We start from the raw sequence: 20,583 nt of genomic DNA, 5'->3' as shown, positions 1-20,583 counted from the left end.
GCAGCTATTATATAACCACACTTGAGCAAATTTTGTCATTTTGTTTAGAAAATGTACATTTATTTTGCATTCGGTTTCTGAAAAGGATCAGGTAAATCTGGAGTTGAAGAATTATCCTGACTCCATGCATATGCATGATTACATTGCACTGTGTCTGCCTGGTTCACTGGCACGTTCTAGAACCACAGAAGCTTTTAGAGTTACAGATCGATGTCTATTCAGCACATGAATGGATAACAATAGATACAACATGAGAGAGAAAAGGAAACCCAGAGGGAAAGAAAGAGACCAAGAGAGCAGGAAAGGAGAACGAGAATGTGATGCGGCAACAAGAACAGAACAAGGCTATTTAAGGAAGGTGAAAGCCACTGCGGAGCTCAGTGACTGAAGCCTAATTGGACAGGTCTAGTCACAGAGGATAAAAGTACATTAAGAACGAGTCTCACATTCACTTACTAACCCAAACCCCATTCTATCTCAGCCCCCCCCCCCCCCCCCCCCGTCCACATATTTCTCATCTTTCGGACTCAAGTTACCTGATAACATGAGGGTCCCACTACTGCTGGAGCGCCGCAGCATGCGGAGGCCCTCGGACCAGGAGCGGGACTTGGGCAGGCGGCGGAATAAGCGTCCCAGGCGCTTGGAGACCTGTCCGAAGCAGGCGCTGGCCACCGCCTCCTCCGTCCTCATCTCCGGCAGCATGACCGCCGCTATCTGCGGCCTGTTGCGGCCATGACCCCAGTGCCACCACTGCGTCCCGCTCCAGGTGCTGGTCCGTGAGCGGCCTCCGTCCCGGCTGGGGCTGGGCGCCTGTGGCTCCGTTGTGTCGTGGTGTGGGCTCCCTGCGCCAGTCGCTCCTGTGTGTCCACCATCGCAGGGCTGCGCTCGGTTTTGTGTTGTGCACTGAACGCCCCCCCTCCTCTCTGCCTTTCTGCCACCCTGCACCCCTACCCTCTGACACAATCGCCCCCTCCGCTGACTGGTGGTACTCTCTCTCCTGTTCTGGTCTCTCTGCGTCCGTACTCCTGTTTTTCTCACGCAGTGCAGAACTTGTACCAGCTCAGACTGCACCCACTCATCTTGCTCTCCGCAGCATGTTTTTCACCGAATCCTTAAAGGCACAGCCGCACTGCTCTCCTGCCTCCTACTCTCTTTTTCCTCTCCCTCCCTGTCTTCCTCCCTCCATCTCGATTGATCAGTCAATCTCTCTCTCTCTTTGCCTCTCTCCTGTCACTCTGTGCCATCGTGCCACTTCCTGTGTGAGAATACAGTCCCGCACTTTGAGAAACCTGTTGTCCTGAAGGACCCCTCAAGTTCTTAACATGTTAGCCCTCCACTCTACACCTTCCTCATTTCCTCTAGTGTATATCTATAAATACAGAGAATTGAGAGCAGCGTCTTGCTCCATTTCTTTTAACAACAACTATAACAGCATCAATAAATGTTAACCTACATTTGGGTGACCTCAATAAATCACCTTGCCCTCATGTTCAATTCAGACATTCAGATGTTAGATTTTCCAGAAATTAATTCATATTAGTGATCCAATACCTCATATTCCAAATTAAAGAGTCAGAGGTTTGGTTATGCCAAATTAAATCCATATGAATTAGCTAACACCTAAATAATGTACCTTATATTTCAATTTAGAGATTCCGAACTTTGATGATACATAAATAAGAGCATATTAATAAATCACCAAGCTCATTAATGCACCTCATATTCAAATTCAGAGGTGGGATTATCCAAAAAATAAATGCATTTTAATAACCTAATAGCTCACAAATGCACCTCATGTTTCAATTTCAATATATAGAGGTTTGGTTGACATAAAATAAAGCATTTTATTGATTTTGGCTAATATCTAAAGCCCATTAATACACCTAATATTCAAATGTATAGGTTTAGATTTTGGATTTTCCCAAAGTACATAAAATACATCTGAGTTATCTAATAGCTCAATAATGCACCCTGTATTTCAATTTAGAGGTTGTAGTATATTATTGATCAAATATCAACAAGTCAATGGATCTCATATTCCAATTTAGAGATTCAGAGGTATCGTTTTTCCAACATAAATTCATATGAATTAGCTAAGAAATCCATAGCCTATATAAATGCATTCAATAAAGAGATCCAATACCTCAATAATGCATTTCATATTCCAAGTTATAGATTCAGAAGTTAGGTTATCATAAAATATAGCCTATTATTGATCTAATATATAAACAAGTTTAATAACGCACATCATATTCCAATTTAGAGATTCAGAGGTTTGATTATTGTAAAGGTTTAATGAGCGAAGGCTTGAATAACATACCTAACCTCAATACATCTCATCTGCATCATGAAACAACTGATTTACATTTATAAAGCAAGACTTGCCACATTTAACCAAATAATTCCCGTTTTAGCCAAAACCTAGAACAAATGGCAAGCAATACATATTTTGCTTATAATTTGCTTTGCATATAATAGATGGGGTGGCACATTTCCTGCTGTCCTCACCCCATGTCTTCCAAAAGAGAGAGTGAGTCTGAGCGAGATAGAGATAGAGGTAGAGAGAAGTAGCCAAGGAGGGCAGCCTAATTATAGCCTAAGATAACTCCCGACGGTTCTGTCATACTTTTGCGTACTAACTCGCTCCTCCTGTTCAGCAATAACTGCCCCATACACCCATCTCAGACCTCATTAACACATCTTTACTTCACACACACACACATGAAACACAGCCCACTCTACACCTCCAACTCAAACTAACTGTCTGATACTAATATCAAACCAATGAGGCCTTCACGCACTAGCTGCCTATCCAACCCCTGAATACTGTGAAGTCACAGTCCTCAAACAGGAAGTGATGATTTAACAGGCCCAGTCCATCTGTCGCTTGAGGTGAATGTTGTATTGAAAAAGTAGACAAAGCTTCTGCTGTTTAACCGTGTATTTCAACAAGGATAACTCTGTGCACACATAACCACTTAAACATCTACAGAACGAATAGCACGTTTTCAATGGGTTTTTGTGGTGCACCCAGTCGAGCATGTGCCAGGGGTTTGATTTAGTTAGCAAAATTGAGAATTGGGGAAGCAGCCAACTTGATTTACAAGTTTTCATAACTGAAAAAAAAAGGGGAAATGAATGGTAACGGGATGTAAAAGCTGTAAATGTTTCCATAACACTTGAAAGAAAAGACAGCCTATCATAACACAGACATCTCATATTTCCCTCCTAATAATGTAATAATACCTTCTTTTTTTACATTTATGAATGGATGCAGAACTTCCAAAAGGTGAGAAAGTAAACAACACATTACATCTACTCAGCAGCTTCCCTCTTCCTCGTCGAGGCCACAAAGAAAACATTCCTCTTTCTAGTATTACAGTGTGTCTGAAACTTTTAATTAAAAATCAATTCGATTTCTGACTGGCATCCATAAGCTATAATCCATCTGCAATATGGCTAAAAACAGTATTACTCCAGCATGGATTATGGACTGCTCAAAGGCAGAGAGGCAGCATCCCTCCATTGCGGACGGATATGTGCTGAATTGGGTGGGGGAGGTTGCCAAAAACCCAGCCAGATTAGACAAATAAAGCCAGACTGAAGATGAGGCAGAGAGCAGGTAAGACTGATGCTTTGAGACAGGCCCATGCAGTGAGGGACGCTTTTTAAGACACTCTGAGTCACACCAGCAGGGAGGTGGAGGCTACCTGAGGAGAACTCACTCATTCTCCATGACTAAACCTTGAGACCTTGTTTAAACCTGCCGTGACTCCGTCATATAATATAATCCAGAAACAGAACTTTATTTAGCCATGCATTTGTGCAATCGAGAACTAATGAGGTTTCAGGTTTTGACAGTGTATGTTGGCAGAGCAAGAAAGAGCAGCCTTAGAGGAACATTTTATTGTTCAAAGGATATTCTTTTATCGCTCAGGAGATTTCATAGATATTCCATATATGTTTTTTCACAATTCCTTGAATTTTAAATGGGAGTATTGTTTATCTATGGTTAGAGAATATATAGGGGGGGGAAATGGTAAAAAAATGTGGTAACATCTAACAATATCCAAAAAGCTATGCAGATTGGTCCAAAATTATTTAACAGCGTGCAATTAATGTAAAAAAAAACACACACACAAAAAACAACAATTGTTTTCTATATATAAAGAATTATAAAAAAATAATATGTACCGAATACCACAGATCAAATAATCTAGGAAGAATCTTATGAGAAATATTTGAAGTCATATTTAAAAGTAATTTCTTATTGTATATTTTTGTATTTTGGTTTCTTGGCCAATGAGTGAAGTGCAAGAATATTAAAGGGATAGTTTATCAATAATGACTTACTTTCTTCTGAGAATCAGGTGACTTTAGCAAAAGTCTCCATTTGTTCACTTATGAATGGTATTGTTATCTAAGAGAAACAATTGATTTAATAAATAGACCTAATTTGTGATTTTTCTTTACTTTGGAAGAGAGTAAGATCACAAAGGAACCGTTTATAGGCGAATGTAACCACTGATGTTTTCCGACTGCCTCTTTCATTCAGTGTGTATACTGTAATTACGGGCTGTGTGTACTAAAATGGTGATCTGTAGTAGTCAAGACGCTCCATCTTTAGCCGTCTGCACCACCGCAACCTCTTAAATACACCATTTGCCAGCATGCTCCAAGACATTTCTAAACAAAAAAAGCAACAATTACAAACTACAATTTTGTGCTTTAACCATGGTCATGTGCAATAACTCTGCTAGGGGCATCTCAACATACTAGAGAAAAGAAACCAATGCTTATGTTGGAGGCATATCAGGACATGCTCTTGGAATGCTACACACACACACAAAAAAAAAAAACATGAACTGAAAGTGGCAAAATTTAGAATTTGGAAATCCCCAATGTATCCCACTCTGATTCTTACTGACAAACCACAACAAAACTACCAGGAAAAAATTACACCCAATCCTGGCATTCACAGTAAAGGTTGAGGAAAAAGAGGAACAAGTGTTTAAAACTCACGTGGTTTCAATGAAAATGGTGGAACTCAATGAAATGTGATAAGGTCAGGAACTTATGCAAACACACTTTGATGGCTCAGTAGATACAACTTTCTGCTCGACTGGCTATGCTGTTTCTTTAAGTACAATTCTGTTATCATTTACACACCCTCATGTTGTTCTAAACCTGTGTGACTTTCTTATGCAAAGCACAAAAGAAGGTATTTCGAAGAATGTTTCAACTATTTTAATCGATACAATGGACCCACTGGCTTTTATGGTCAAAAAATACTAGGTGACCTATGTCTTTAAAGGGACTATTTATAAAGAAAACTAATAAAGAAAGGACTAAGGGAGGTTTAAAGAGATGCCCAAATATGACTTTTCACTGCACTATAAGGGCAGAACAGTCATTGGGGTTAATGTATAATCCTAGAATCGTCCCCAACTTTTAAATGACACGCTCCATAAACCCCTGCAGATTCGCTGTCTGCCCTTTTATGAAGCTGTTCACTGCAGTACCATTTCCAAAAGAGAACTGCTGACACACTGCTAACTCAGCAACACTTTAAACATGCACACACATACACGAGCAAACAGATGCACCATGTGCACACACACAAAACTAAACACACAAACAAACCTTATGTTCTCGGGGTGCATTGTAAACTCGTTCAATTCAGATAACAGTAGGACATTCTAGCACTGTATCAATTTAATCTCTTAAATAGACTGCGTCAGCGAAGCACTTTTTTTTTAAGCTATAACGTCATTCTATTCTACATGCATCATTCACAGATCTATTTCTGTAACTGTAAGCAAAATATAAATGGAATTAGATTTTGGTTCTTTTACAACAGAGGGTTTTGTTATAGTAGCCCTTTAAAAGCAAGTGAATTAGCTGAAATGCATAATGGAACAGTGGAGTGCATGAACAAATGTACAACAGCAATACCAGAGCGGAGGCAAAGCATGCAAAGAGAGGAAGCAAGTGTACTTTAAACCATTAAGAAAAATCCAATTAGATTCAAACAGGGTAACTGGATGCCAATTCAGATTCTTACTTTATTTATCTAAAAGGCAAGTGTACCTCACTTACATGCTTCAAATGTTTATCATTCCTATCTCCAGACAATCAGAGACCTCTTTGGGTGACAGGTGTTTATTTAGTAAACCCTGGGGATCTGGAGGGGGGTCATCAGATATCCCCCTTTCCCTTCATATACAACTAAATCAAACATGACAAATAACGAAACAGAAAAACAAACAATGACCTCTGCTGGGAACTTCCCCCTCATCCTCCATAAACCCTTCACATGTATCAGCATGCTTCATCTTGATCAAACACACACTACTGGAAGTTCCTTTAACACTGGAGCCGTACAAACAAGCCCTTCAGCAGAAAACACTAGCAAAACAAACACTTGTGTACTTTATATACACACGTATATCGACATTCCTCAATGTATCGCTCTTCTATCAACTCCTTTTTCATTCTTTCCTATTCCTCTTATGGTTTTGAATGCTGAACAGTTTTATGAAGAGATGTTTCCTCTTATCACACTTATCAAGCCTTTATGTTTAGAGTCTTTTACACATGCTGAAAACATACAACAAATGAACATAACCATGTACATATCTACCTTTAAGTCCATCCAACCATCCAAACAACTCTACATTCATCTGTTTCTGTCCATCAATCCATTAATTCATCTATATTTCAATCTATCCACCCATCTATTCATCTGTTAATTATTTATCCATCTATCCATCCGTCCAACTATCTTTTTATCCCTGGATCCATGCATCCCCCTACACTCATCTATTAATTCATCCACCCATCCCTCTGTCCATCTAACTCTCAATCCATTTGTCCATCCATTAATTCATCCATCTATCTTTCCTCTAAACCTTCTAATATGCACCCATTTGATCCTGCATCCGTTTATTCATCCATTAAATCTGTTTTTATCTTTTTACCTTGCTAATCATTTGGTAATGCATCCATCCACACTAGATCCATATATCCATATATCTTTCGATCTACTGTTCAGTATTTGTACATTTCAATCCAGCCTCCATTCCTCCAATTATTAATCTATCTATCTATCTATCTATCTATCTATCTATCTATCAGTTCATCGACCTATCCATCCCTCTGACTGTCTATCTGTTGCATTCCCTTCCTCCTCCTATTAACCTACTCATCATTCCATCATCCATTCATTCATCCAACACTCTAGTCTGTCTGTCTGTCTATTTATCTATCTATCCAGCCCTTCGTCTGTTCCCATCAGTCTAATTCATCCATCTATTCTGCATTCATCCAACATTCTTTATATCCATGCTTCATTCAGACTTCCCTAATCTTCCACCTGTTCATCTATCTGTCATAATATGCAACTTTTCTTGTAACCTACATCCATCCATCCATCTCTCTGTTTATCTGAGGTCATGTGAGGAGAGGAGAGACAGAGGTCGCTTACTTTGACACTTGAGCGCAGTGCTGCTGATCTGGCGGTTGCAGGCGTCGCACCAGTCTTGGCTCAGGCGTCTGGAGATGAAGAAGTGGCCCTCTCCCCTCTCTGCCTTCACCCTGGGGTCTCTCTGGTTGAAGATGGACCATGCCTCCCTCCTGAGAGGCTCGCTTCGCATCTTCACTACTCCCGACTTTGCCCGTGTCAGCTTGTCGATCGCCAGTCCTTCCAGTTCGTCTGTCGAGCTGAAGTTTGACCGCGCCGAGAGATTACTGCGAACTTCTTGCGGGGATGAAGACGCATGGATCTTTGCCGCGTCCTTCACCGAGCTTCTCCGGCTCCCGGCACTGTGTCTGCGAAATATCCCGTTATTATTGTTGGCGTTCTCTCGGTCCATGTCAACAGTCGGTCCGTCCATGTTACTACGTGACGTGCCGCCTCGGCTGTGTGATGCTGAAGGCGGCTCGTGGAATAACGCTAGCGATGCTGAGACTGCGGCTCTCCCGCTGTCCATATCACTCGCTCTGTTTCGTGTTTTTATCTTGTCCAGCGACCATTTACGCGTGAATTTCTTCCTGTCGCTCGACTTCAGTTTGTGGAATAGTTGCTGATCTGAGTCGAGGTGGTGTTGAGCGGGGTGCTGTCCTAAAGTGACGGACGCCATGTCTTTCGGCGTAGAGTTGTATTTGGGCAGAATACAAACTAAATAGAAGCGCCAGCGGCGGGTGTGACGCGCACACTGAATCAGCTGCGCGCTTTAAATGTCACTGGCTGCGCAAACCTGCCCCTCACTAACCAATGATTGTTGCTCACATCTCGTTATTCCACTAAATAATAGAAGAAAGAGAATTTTAAAAATGCCAAGGCTGCCCCTACAAACTCTGTTATTATCACTTGTTATTCCAGCTAAATGAAATAATTTAGTTTCTCTGAGAAATAGAGAATTTTAAAGGTGCCATGAATAAACGATATTGTCACTATTTATTAGAATTTCAAATAAGCTACAACTCTTATTTTTATGTAGATAGTCGCACACAGATCGATGGGGCCCTCCCAGAAATTTGCCTACGTAAACATTCCCCTGCATACTTCAAATATAAGTTATTTGTATTGTTCAGTTTTATAACTATTTATGCTTAATTATCTATATTATATATAATACACACACACACACTTATATATAACTACACCTACATAGACCTATATACTTATACACACACAAAGACACATTTTTAAATAAAAAAATATTTTCACCAATTGTGTTCATATATTTATTAGCGCCATATAGTCTGTCAAGTACTACTAAACATTTAATGGGTACCTCTTTCCTCATAATACAGAAGTGAACATGTTAAATGTTTTTTTTTTTTTTTTTACATGTAAGTTTACAAACAGGCAAAAGGAAAGTTGATAAAATTCCATTGTAAGTCAAACATATGCAAGCTTTGTAAGGTCTCTGTAAGTTCATAGTTCCCCCAGAGTGGGGAATTCCCCTTAACTCACACTCTGAAATGTGCCATCAGAACCCACCAAACAGATCTTTCACTTTCCATATTGAAATGATCTGTAATACAGCATTGTATGAGTCTATTGACTCTTGTCAGTATTCGCAGGATGCTAACATTTGGAGTAATTTGTGCAGTTTTTCAAAGGCCCAGGTGAACATTGTCAAATAAACAAAGCCTCCTCTAAAGCTTGATGCTGTGTGATACTCTGTTGTGATCAATGGACTAATTCAATTAGTGCTATTGCACGGTTATCTCTCAGAAACTGAATCAACTACAAAGCAGACTGAACTCTTCTCTCTTTATCCCATGACTGTGCAATAGTTACACCATTGTTGTCAGCTGAATACACTGTGCCATCAATATTAAAGTCTCATGAAAACTGCTGTAGTTGTTACAACAGATCTATATTTCTATTTCATTCTTGGCTGTTAAAGTCAATACTAATAGATTGCATGAAGATAAAATGCAGTAACTGCATGAACACTTAATGTGAGAGTTTTAAACACACCTGTTTTCCTTTAACCTGTCACAGTACAGTTCAGGGAATCGAGAGCAGTCATAACTCAATTTGTGCTTTGCACATCAGTACACATCATGCAATTTTAGTTGCCTGCCCTGGTAACAGCCATTAATCTGTTCTTTATTGTCTGAGAGGTTCAACCAAGAACTTAATTTTTTTATATATAGATGTTTTGTTTAGCTTTCCTTTAGCTCACAGATTCAGGCTCTGTAAATATAAATATGGTTGTGCATTCATTGAGGTCTTCATGGTCTGTTGGCTTGAGGTACTTTTTTCTCCAATGGCAGTGTAGCGGTAACAACTGCAAGGCTTAAAAAGAAGATGCCTTGTTAAATTTGAAAGGATTTTCTACACAAAAACATTGGTTGTACACAAAATCTTTCACAGCTAAACACTAATACTACAGTACCTTTCTATCATGTTGTTGTTATTCTGTAGCTCCCGTGCCACAGCCTCCATCTCAACCTTTAATCTGTTCATTCTGGAAACAATTTTTATGTTTATTGATTATATGAAACTGAAAAATGCTGTGTTATCTTCAATGCAATGACATACTTGAAAATCATGTGCTCATCATCTTTTTTCTGTCCATCCACCCCCTCAGCTCCTACAGGCTGATGGAGAGCTCGAAGCACAGCTCTGTCCAGAATCTGCAAAGATGGAGAAGAACGTGGTCAAAAGTTAGGATGCTCTGTACTGTGTCCAAGCTTTTTGTGGATCAGGAACTGTATAAATGTCTGAATTCAGAATAGTTTGTTGGGTTTAGGCAGAGAGAGATATGAATTATGAGCAGGAATTAAGGAGAGGATCAGACTTGACATTGCTACTGTAGCCACGATTAGACTCTCCTTACCTATACTTATTTAATTCTGAACTGAGAGACTTACCCAAAGAGTTTGCACAAAAAAAATAAAATAAAACACTCAAATTCATAATGAAATGCAGTTCTGAGGTCAAAGTAAACAACGATCACTGTTAAAAATACAAATCTGCCCTCACAGACATTATTTCCAGATGAGCTTGAGCCCAGACTTGATCTAAAAACTAATTTATTGTGCAATTTTAAAAGAGGCTGTGTGAGGAAAAACAGAAATGTGCACTTGTGTGAAGTCTGTGAAACACAAAATTTAGCTGTAGTCATGCTATACAAATAAAGTCAACACAAATAAGGAGAACTGCTGTACAAATACAAATTCTGCCCTCGCAGACATTCTTTTCTTTGGGATTTAACCCAAAGTAAGGTAACTTTTTATTTGCCAGCTAAATTGTTGTGTAATTTTAACACTGCCTTGTTCTACTTTGGACAGGATTAAAATCACAAAATGAGTCTGTGAAACACTAAATTTACATAACCTCCACAGGGACAACTTTTCATGCCTGAATAGGGCTAAAGAAAGTGTCTTTTGACCTTGTTCTGCTGGACCTCGCACAGATGCAGATCCCCCATCCTCTGGCGGAGGACGACTCCAAACTGCTCTAGACTCGCCTGCATCTCATACAGAACCCTGCAGAAACAACACTCACATGATCATCTGCATATGTTGCTCTTTGACCGCTTTTTTGCTGCTTAGACAAAACACCTTTGACGGTAATAAAATGTGTATCACATATGTTTGACATTAGGGCCCATACATAATGTGATTTTCAGTCCATGTGACCTCTGTCATACCTGTTCCAGCTGCTAGCAGCCATCAGAACATCCTGGTATTTCTGCAAACAGTCATCCTTAAATAAACTCTTGACCTTCTTTATGTATGAAGACAGGTTGAGCCTGAGCAGAAAATAGTCGTTTCTCAGTTTAATCACTGTGAGAATGGGCTCTCATTCAAGATGTTCCTGGTGTTTAATACTTACTTCTCAAACTTGTGAATCTGTTCGTCATTGTAGCTGAGCTCTGGGACAGAAAGAGAATACATTAATAGCAGTAAGAGCACTCATTTCAAAACCCTCAACCCAACACCATAGTTCAAGATAAGTATTATTTTAGCTGACTGGCTTCTCTGCAGAGTCATATCTAACATGATTAATGCAGCCAGGCAGAAAGGGGGGTTATACTGTATTCTTTTGTCTCCATGCTTGCCTGTCTGGAATGGTCCGTTCTGTCAGATAAGGCAGCACAACAGTGCCTCCCTTCTCTGCAGCACAGTACTGAGAACTAATCTGACGAATCTTAGCCCTGGCTCCACTCATCAAACCCAAATGTAGATGTATCAGTAATTTGTTGTGTTATATTAATATGAGAGAAAAAAAAATGCTTCCAATTACTTCCTGTCATTCTGTCTTTGCAATACTGCTGATGTACTGCAACAATCTTCCCCAACAAAACCTCCATCTTCTGGATGCTGCATTTAGAGGAAGGAAAAATTATTGAATTATTAACACAGGATTAAATTGTAATAAATACATTTTATTTATATAATAATATATTATAAATTATGTTAAAACCTTCCATAATAATATGCAAATGTATACATTTTAATCAACCATATGAAGCATATATTCTTATTTATTAATATTTTTAAATAAATGAATGCCTGCGTATTTGTTTGTGTTAAACATGTGATAATATGTGATGTTTATTATTGAATTCCATTTCTACAGAACGAGTTCAATCAACATTTGGACAAATGCTGAACTGAAAAGTTTTACTATGTTATGGCACTGCAAGATAAATGTAAAGTTTTAAAGTTTATTTCCAAAGTTTAAAAAAAAAACTATAATTGTAAACTATAATTTCCCCCCAAAAGATCCCAACAAGGCTGTGCTACCTCTTATCCTGGGCCAGTGTCTCGGAGTGTTTAGACAGCATCACACGCAAATGCTGTAGTTGATTCTGGAACTCTCTGATTCCACTGCTATACATCCGCTGGAAATCCTCTTCAATCTACACACAATGATAAACCTGAAGGATGCATACTATTGTGTGTTCTAGTTCATTTATTCAAAAAAACATTTCACAAAGCACAACTCTTACCAGTGGGAGCTTTTTCTTATGGTCTACAAAGTCTGGAAACTCATGAGCAACCCTCTGAGCACTGGTCGGGAACAATCAAGAGACATCCATCACTAAATACCTTACTACATATAACGCTCATCAGATTCATGACACCATGTTGTAAACTAAAACACAAATTCAGTCAGAATCTCACTGGTGGATTCTTACAATAGATGGAGATGCTCCTCAGTGCTGATAGAACAAACCAGCTTCATGTTCACCATGCCTATCCTGTGTGCCACATTACTGCATTCAAAACCGGTGTTTTCACTGAAAAGTCAAGAATATTATTATTGGACACACTAAAATGTCAAGATCAGGTTCGGTTTTCTTGTGGCAATAATTACCGCGGGACTGACTCATGCAGAATAGTGATTATATAAGAGCTCACATGTAGCTATGGAACCCCTGCAGAATCAGTTCTCTGTACTTCTGGAGTGAGCGGGCTATCCGAAGGTACTGATGGATGACCCCGACTATGGTCTTTAGGAGGAACGAAAAACAACAGGACACAGTGTGAGACTCAGGGATAATGGTGTTATAATGTTCACTAAAAATAAGCACCAAAGAAAAATAACAAAGAGGCTTGCTTACCTTGGAGAAGGTGTAATCTGCCATGACGTCAAACTTTGTGGGCATCGCTGGAGCCTCAGCTATAGAAAAAAATAATTTAAAGATGTGATGGCGGAAAATTAGATGGAGACAAAGTTACCTCTGTAAATGTGAACAATTTATTTATGAAAATAAATAAACTAAATTACACTGAAAAACATAAACTTAAGACTTCAGGATTTATAATATGGCTCATAAACTTGGCATTGGGATCAGGAACACACACACACACACAGAAAAAATACATTTATTATGACCGTACGTTCTTTGTATGGATGGCCTATTAGTTTCTCTGGATGTCGGCTGATGAGAATGATAGGGCGGTCTGGAGTGGTTGGGGGAAGGTTCACTATTTTCATGCTTGGCTCCAATATGAGAGGATGACCCAGAAAAAAGTACTGTTGAGCTGCCGGTTCAATTCCAGTTTGGGCCTGAACATCCTCAAACAAGATTGAGACCCTTGAGGATAACAACAACAACAACATATTTTGGTATCACTGTGAAAAGTAATTCAGCCTTATTCATACTTATATATAATTGTGAGTACCGATAATAATTTTTAATTGATTTTGAATGACCATTTGGGAGCCTACACCTAAATGGCATCCGCATTCAAAAAAAAAGAACCAGAATTTCCTTATACAGCAACCTAAAAATGTATTGGGCCACATTTGAGTGAAGTTGCATGGAGTACTTCAGCTGTATTTGCTGTGGAGAAGAGATTAGAAATCTCTTCTTGAGGAGCCCACATACGTGTTATGAAAGTGGATGTAGATGGTGTGTGCTGTGGCTTGCTGGAGAGAGAAGATGTGGACCGAGATGCGGTGCAGAATGTCAGTGGTGGCAGAAAAAAACTGGACGAAGCCCCAACACTTCTCCTGATTTGCTTCTAGTATGCTGGCCAACACTGGGACCAGCTGGGTCTTTAAACCCCTGCGAAAAAACAGAGCCGTTGGTCATGTGCTACCAAGAGGCTTCAGTGTTCAGAGAACCATCAAGAAATTCATAATAAATAAATGCATGAAACTTAAATGAGTCACAATATATACCTATTTTTAATTTGACATGAATGAAAACAATCCAATGCGCTGTTATATTGTGGATTTTCTTTTTAATCCTTACAAATTTCCAGTAGACAAAAAACTAAGGCCAATATGAAAATTAGACATGACTTAGGACCTTAAAGACCCATTCACACAAAGAACGATAACAATAAACAGGATAACAATAGTGGTGTCCACACTGACAGATAACATTGTTTTTATATGCATGAGCTGCAGTTATGCAGTTTTTATTGTCCATTGGCTGAAAAAAAAAAAAGTTCCTCAAATTGATTTAGAATGATTATTAAGACTTTGTAGTTATACAGTTATCATCCTCGGTGTGAATGGCCCTTGATACAGTATGACACATTGATTTTGACCATACTTTTTCAAAGAGAAACTCACTCTGAAAGCTGGCAGCAGTGTGGCAGTCGGTAGCTCCATTCAATGTTTCCCTCATCAACCTTCTGCACACCTGCTATGGCTCCCTCTGGCTTCTCTGTTGTGATTTTGTACCTGGGCAAAGCACCAAAAGTCACCAAAAATAGCACCTAAATATGGCTCATTTAAACTTTTACAATTATGGTTTATATATGATCGATTATAATAAGTAAAACAGGGGAGACTTACATGATTTTTTTGTTTCTGCGTGGGCCTCCATACGGTATAAAAGGAAGACTGCCAGTGGCAGCATGGTAGAAGGTGACACCGATGCTCCACAGATCCACAGACACACCATAAGCTTTCTGTTGGGGCTTCCTCAACACTGCACGCTCATACATGTCCGGATGCTGAACCACACAAGTTATTACATAATCAGACACATTATCATTTGTTATATTTAACAAATAATACAACAGACCCCTTATCCTATTATGTCAATTAGGGCTGTAGCTATCGAATATTTTAGTAATCGAGTATTCTACTAAAAATTCCATCGATTAATCAAGTAATCTGATAAAATGTTTTTGCTTAATTAAAGTGCAATATTAATTATGCAAGAGAAAATAAAAACTCCCGGGTCTCTTAAAATGAACAATTAAGTTTTCTTTTTTAGAAAATCTTTATTTTTATTTTTTAAATGTATAGAATGCAATGCATAAATCAAAAAGAAACATTTAATTATTAACCATTGTTTCTCTGTCTGTACTTGTACTGTGAAAAATGACAATAAAGTTGACAGATGAATTAAGTACATTTAAGTGCCATTCAGTTGGGGTTTTAAATAAAGCATTTTCTGAGATGCACATTAAACACTAAACACATAAAACATTAATTTAATTTATCTTTTAATTATTTAAAATTAAGCAAACTTAACTTTTTGGTTAACAAAGGGGATTTACTATAAAAAATAAAACATGGAAGAAATGTTGTGCGATTTAAACCTAAAAAACAATAATGTTTGATATTTTTTTTTTTTTTTAGTAGTAGGCTATGTACATTCTGCTGAACAATAGTAATACATATCTGGCAAATACTTGTCTTTAAACTAAACCGGACTTTTATTTTGATGGGTTGACATCCCTTTACAGTTCTGTGTATGTGATGTGACAACGGTCAAATGCTCATGAAGTGTCTGTCAGACCAGTTCTGAAGATGTTGTTTATGTTCACGTCCTTATTTAGTGAGACAGAATCACTGCGAGCGTCACGCGCGTTTCAGTGTGTGTGACAAAAAGGAAGTCGCGCTTCTGCTCCATTCATTAACAGAGACATGCAGAACATGCAGGATTCATATTTAAATAGACTGTTCTGGCTTAATATTTACAGATATTAGTCCATATCATTTGATGTAAGTGCAATTACCTATTTTTGATTAATTCATTAAAAATTTGGCAAATTCCGTGCCATTCCACGTTAAACTGTGAATTCCGTTTTTATGACTGGATTCCGTGATTCCCTCCGCATTTTCTGCATTGCGGAAATCATGGGGCCTTAGTTGTGGTATGCCAGCTCTATCTTGCAATGGACACACGCCACGACGTTCTCTTGACGTTTGCCCGAGCGCTCAAATCAAAACACTGCTGCGCTTGTGTCTCCTTCTGCGTTGTGGGTGACGTAAACGCGTTGTGTCACATTAAAAAAATCATTGCGAAAGAACCTGACGTGAGATTTAAAATAAATTAAAAGAGGCTTCGAGGCAGAGCAATTTGCCTCGATCATTTTTTGTAATCGAGTTACTCGAGGAATCGTTTCAGCCCTACTTTCAATGCTAGCAGATCAATGTCACTTAAATGATTCCTGATCTTGCTACAAGCTCTAATGCTTTATTTAGTACTCGAAAATAACATTTCTTAGAGCTGATATGAGATTACACTGAACGGTTCACTGTAATATTAATACTGCTACATTTACTTCTATTAGCTGAGATAATTCAAATACATTTTTATTATTTATATACATTTCCCTTTTGAGCTAATTTGCAACATCAGATAATATGTTTATTCACAGACAGATTAAAGGAACCACATCAAATGCCTGATTACATTTCTGATAAGCAACTACACGTGCTGTAGTTTCTGTGAATCACTGAATACAGGAAGAGGCACCTATGAGGTTTTTTCAGCATTAACCAGATAATAAAAATAAAAAAAGATTCTTACCAAATATTCCTCTGTGCCATATATGGACACAAACTTCTCATCGTCCTCCAACTCACGAGCAGCACCGAAGTCTGTCAGCTTATACACCGAGCGTCCATCTTCACCCACTTGCCTCATGATATTGCCAGGTTTGATGTCTCTGTGCACCACCCCATTCTCTCGCAGGTGGTTCATTCCTTGGACTGTTTATGAACCAAACAGAAGAAAAACAAAATGTGAGGAGAGCTCCATTTATCCACAGGAATGCCTCCTAACAGGTGCATGTGCAATAGAGTGGAAACTAATTTAACTACTTCATTTCCTCTGTTGGTTCTTACCCACACACTGTAATACGATGAGGAACTCTGACTCTGGAAGTCCAAACGCATTCTCAGGTCCCTCTAGCAGGTTCAGCAGGCTGCCACCTGAACAGAACTCCATCACCAGAACCTTCTGCTTCGGATTCATATGCATCTGACATACATAAGAATAGAAATGAAGGCAGTGTGTTGAAAATTCACCTCTAAAATCAATGATCTATTATTGGTGGAAATGGGGTATATGTGGAATGTTAGCTGCTTGTCTGAGAAATTGTTAACAGCCATATGAACTGATAATGATATACATATAAGGCCTTTTGAGGTAATCTATGGCTAGTTGTTTTTATCATAGTATATTTTCATTGTTTTGAGGTCGGTAAGAACCCTTACGCTCACCAAGGCTGCATATATTTTATTTTAATACAGTAATGTTGTAAAATATTATTACGGTTTTAAAATGATCTATATTAAAATATTTTAAAACTGTATTGATTCATGTGATGTTCAAGCTGAATTCTCAGCAGCCATTACCCCAGTCTTCAGTGTCACATGATCTTTCAGAAATTTGGAGCTCAATAAACATTACATATTATCAATGCTTTGTTGAGACCATTTTTCATGACACAAAATTGAGTTTATTTATACAGAGCAATTGTTTGGAATAGCAATATCTTTCAAATTCCAAATATTTTGATTCTCCAGTTCCTTGTTCTAAATATTTATTTCAAAATAAAAGCTCAGACTTCTCAACAATAGTGGATATAAATGCTTTCCATAGAAATGGTTGCAAATGTATTATCATCCTTGTTTCATGTTATGTTTAACTGTTAAAAGATACAATGAGCCGTGTACTAAAGCTGAATAATTATCAAATCTTTTTCACTGTACTATATACAGTGGTTTTGAGCTGATGTTTGGAAAGTTGGGTAACACTGTAGTATAGGGACCAGTTCTCATATTGGCTGTTTATTAGTACTTATAAAGCACATATACTGCATGACCATATTCTAAAGCCCTAAAGCTATTAAATACCTATAAATATAAGTTCACAACTACCTTACTATTAATAAGTAGCAAATTAGGAGTTTACTCGGGCAAGAATTTAGTTGATCTTTGTTAATGCTGAGAAAGTTGGCCAAAAATATCCCTGACACCATGCATCATGAGAAACTCAAACATCAAAGTACCATCTGAAAAATCAGCTCTGCTGTGGCTGGAAAATCTTGAACAGTGTCACAAACCACATCAGATACGTACCTCCTCCACAGCAAAGAGTTTAACAATGTTGACGTGATTGAGTTTCTTCAGCACCTCAAACTCCCTCATCTGAACTTCATACGGCCGGTTGTAGCTCACCAAGTTAAAGACCTTCACTGCAACCAGCTCACCTGTTTTCTACAGCAATATAAAGTGTAATTTAACATAAAGCATGACCTGTATATGAGTAATGGAAATAGGAAAACTGTAATAATGATAAAGTACTTTGTTTCGTGCTTTGTAGACGCTTGCTGTGGCCCCTTGACCAAGAACATCATCCAGCGACCAAAGGTGGTTTGCTGTACTTACTGTCATTGAGCTGACACAAGCGGATGACATGATGGGATCTGAGTATGACAGAAAAACAATCAAAGATTCTCTAGTGTGGTGAATATTTAATGCTAAGCCTTGTCCTCCACATTTAAGACTTTTTTTTTTCTTTTTCAGAATTTAAACTATTAAACGAACCAAAAAAAAGCTATTCACTTCCTTCCTGTCACATAAGATTTAAATCACTCAGGTATTTTACAAATGTTAAAAACAACAAATGGGTGAAAGCTACATTTGGTACTTTTTGTGTAATAGATTGAGGCAGTTTATGGTTGTCATTTTCCTTTAGTAAATATTTTTCTAGATGTTATCCATGTTTTATTTCTCAATGACATACAAGCAAACAACCAAATAAAGGATAAAAAAAGGTATTCACTTCCTTCCTATCGCATGAGGGTGTCAGGTTCCCCTACTACCAGGAAGCATAGCGAAGACAAACCCTCCCAAAAAATTATGTCTTTTAAGGGGCAAAATATTGAGGCTCCTTTATCCAGATTGGATGCATTTCATTCTAATTGGTCAATGACCCTAATAAATGTCATGACTAGTAGCTTATGATTACATTATAATGTTGAAATTCAGACAAGCAATGAGTTTTTATTTACATTATTATTATTATTATTATTATTATATGAAATCGCCTATTACAGTCAGCCATTGAATACTATGAACACTTATAAACACTTATTTTTGCCAATGTTTTGATTTGATTTTTGGATTAAATATATAACTAGGCATTGATCGCTTTCTAATGCATTGTATTAACCCATTTGTGGCCACATTTTTCTGAATGGGTTCATGCATATAGTCATGTTAATAGTGTCCTAATATATTCTGCATTTATGTGAATTTTTGTTTCCAGAACTTAAACTATCACACACACACACACACACACACACACACCACATCACAAACACAAACACACACAGTATATCTACGTCTACTGTATGATAAACTGAATTATATCTGATGTCATATTATACTGAGTTAATACCTGAATTCAGGTCATATGTAATTCATTTTGCCAATGAACTCCTGGTTAGAACCAAACAGTAAATTAAGTTGAATGAAATTAAGATTTAAGTGCTTTATTTTTAATGCTAAACGTAAGGTAAACCGAATAAAAGACATATTTTTCGTATCCAAACACTGTTGTATTAAGCAAAAGTGACTCACCGGTTTGTTTCTGAACACAACACCTCTCAAAAATCACTCACGTCACAACAGAGGCGTCAAATAAAATCCATTTCCTTTCTATATGACCTGCAAACACGGAATATACATTAACATAATCGTATTTCACACACACAAAAAAACAAGTTATTATTTTTATATAGAGAGAAAAACGTCGTGTGAACTGCCAACAGTCTACAGTAACGAGGATTTCCTCTTCATATAAACATATCGATATCCTCATCACTCTGTCTGACAACACAAGAAACCGCAAAACCAACCAACCAACCAACCATTTGTGTGTTAGATGCCAGCACATTTTCCACTTGAATCCGAATGTGTCAATCCCTGCGTGTTTTTCTGTGGACTAACTAACGTTACACCTGCAGTCCTCCTGTGTAAGTTAAGTTATGAGAGAAGAGCAGCTCGACGGAAACCAGAGTCACCAGCAACTTTCGTTTCTGTCAGGAACTTCCTTGTTCGGCGCATCGTGTTTGTGTTAAGGGTAACTTACTGGTGTATTTTTCCTCTTAACGCATGTTTTCATCTGAAAGTTAGACAGAAAACATAACACACGTTAAAATATTATGTTTTGTTGGTCATTTTACGTAGTATATGTACTAAGTTTCTAACCACTAACTAACAAAAAAATGGATGTCGCCCTCTCGTGGACGGAATTAACGAAATGTGAGCTGCAGCTGGACAGTCCCTTCTAGTTCAAGAGAAACACCTACAGTATAGATAAGATGTTAATCACTTTTTACAAA

General features: G+C 38.1%; 2 protein-coding genes across 3 annotated transcripts in view; both read right to left on the bottom strand.

Moving 5' to 3' along the window:
• rassf5 (Ras association domain family member 5) overlaps positions 1-8,250 on the bottom strand; it is a 38,197-nt gene extending 29,947 nt beyond the window's left edge. Inside the window, exon 1 of one of the 2 annotated variants that reach the window (XM_052568687.1) lies at positions 7,487-8,250. In XM_052568687.1, the coding sequence (XP_052424647.1) occupies positions 7,487-8,141 (655 nt within the window). In that variant the 5' untranslated portion in view covers positions 8,142-8,250. Of the gene's footprint in view, positions 1-536; positions 1,076-7,486 lie in introns of those variants that run through there. The other variant, XM_052568690.1, reaches the window with a different exon arrangement.
• Positions 8,251-8,734: 484 nt separating this feature from the next.
• On the bottom strand, positions 8,735-20,429 carry ikbke (inhibitor of nuclear factor kappa B kinase subunit epsilon). Its single transcript, XM_052568686.1, has 22 exons — positions 20,110-20,429; positions 19,820-19,906; positions 18,539-18,660; positions 18,314-18,451; positions 17,075-17,210; positions 16,758-16,939; positions 14,786-14,946; positions 14,561-14,671; positions 13,866-14,045; positions 13,375-13,571; positions 13,095-13,153; positions 12,892-12,983; positions 12,669-12,770; positions 12,480-12,540; positions 12,274-12,389; positions 11,771-11,847; positions 11,360-11,399; positions 11,175-11,276; positions 10,914-11,010; positions 10,061-10,155; positions 9,915-9,986; positions 8,735-9,814 (listed from the first exon to the last, which is right to left on the bottom strand). Exons 3-22 carry the CDS (start codon positions 18,650-18,652, stop codon positions 9,751-9,753), a joined length of 2,196 nt encoding a protein of 731 aa, XP_052424646.1. The 5' UTR covers positions 18,653-18,660; positions 19,820-19,906; positions 20,110-20,429; the 3' UTR covers positions 8,735-9,750.
• Positions 20,430-20,583: the final 154 nt, after the last annotated feature.

The sequence above is a fragment of the Carassius gibelio genome, chromosome B11 (assembly GCF_023724105.1).
Source record: "Carassius gibelio isolate Cgi1373 ecotype wild population from Czech Republic chromosome B11, carGib1.2-hapl.c, whole genome shotgun sequence".
Classification (NCBI taxonomy): Eukaryota; Metazoa; Chordata; class Actinopteri; order Cypriniformes; family Cyprinidae; genus Carassius; species Carassius gibelio.
This window is presented reverse-complemented; position numbering and strand designations above follow the sequence as displayed.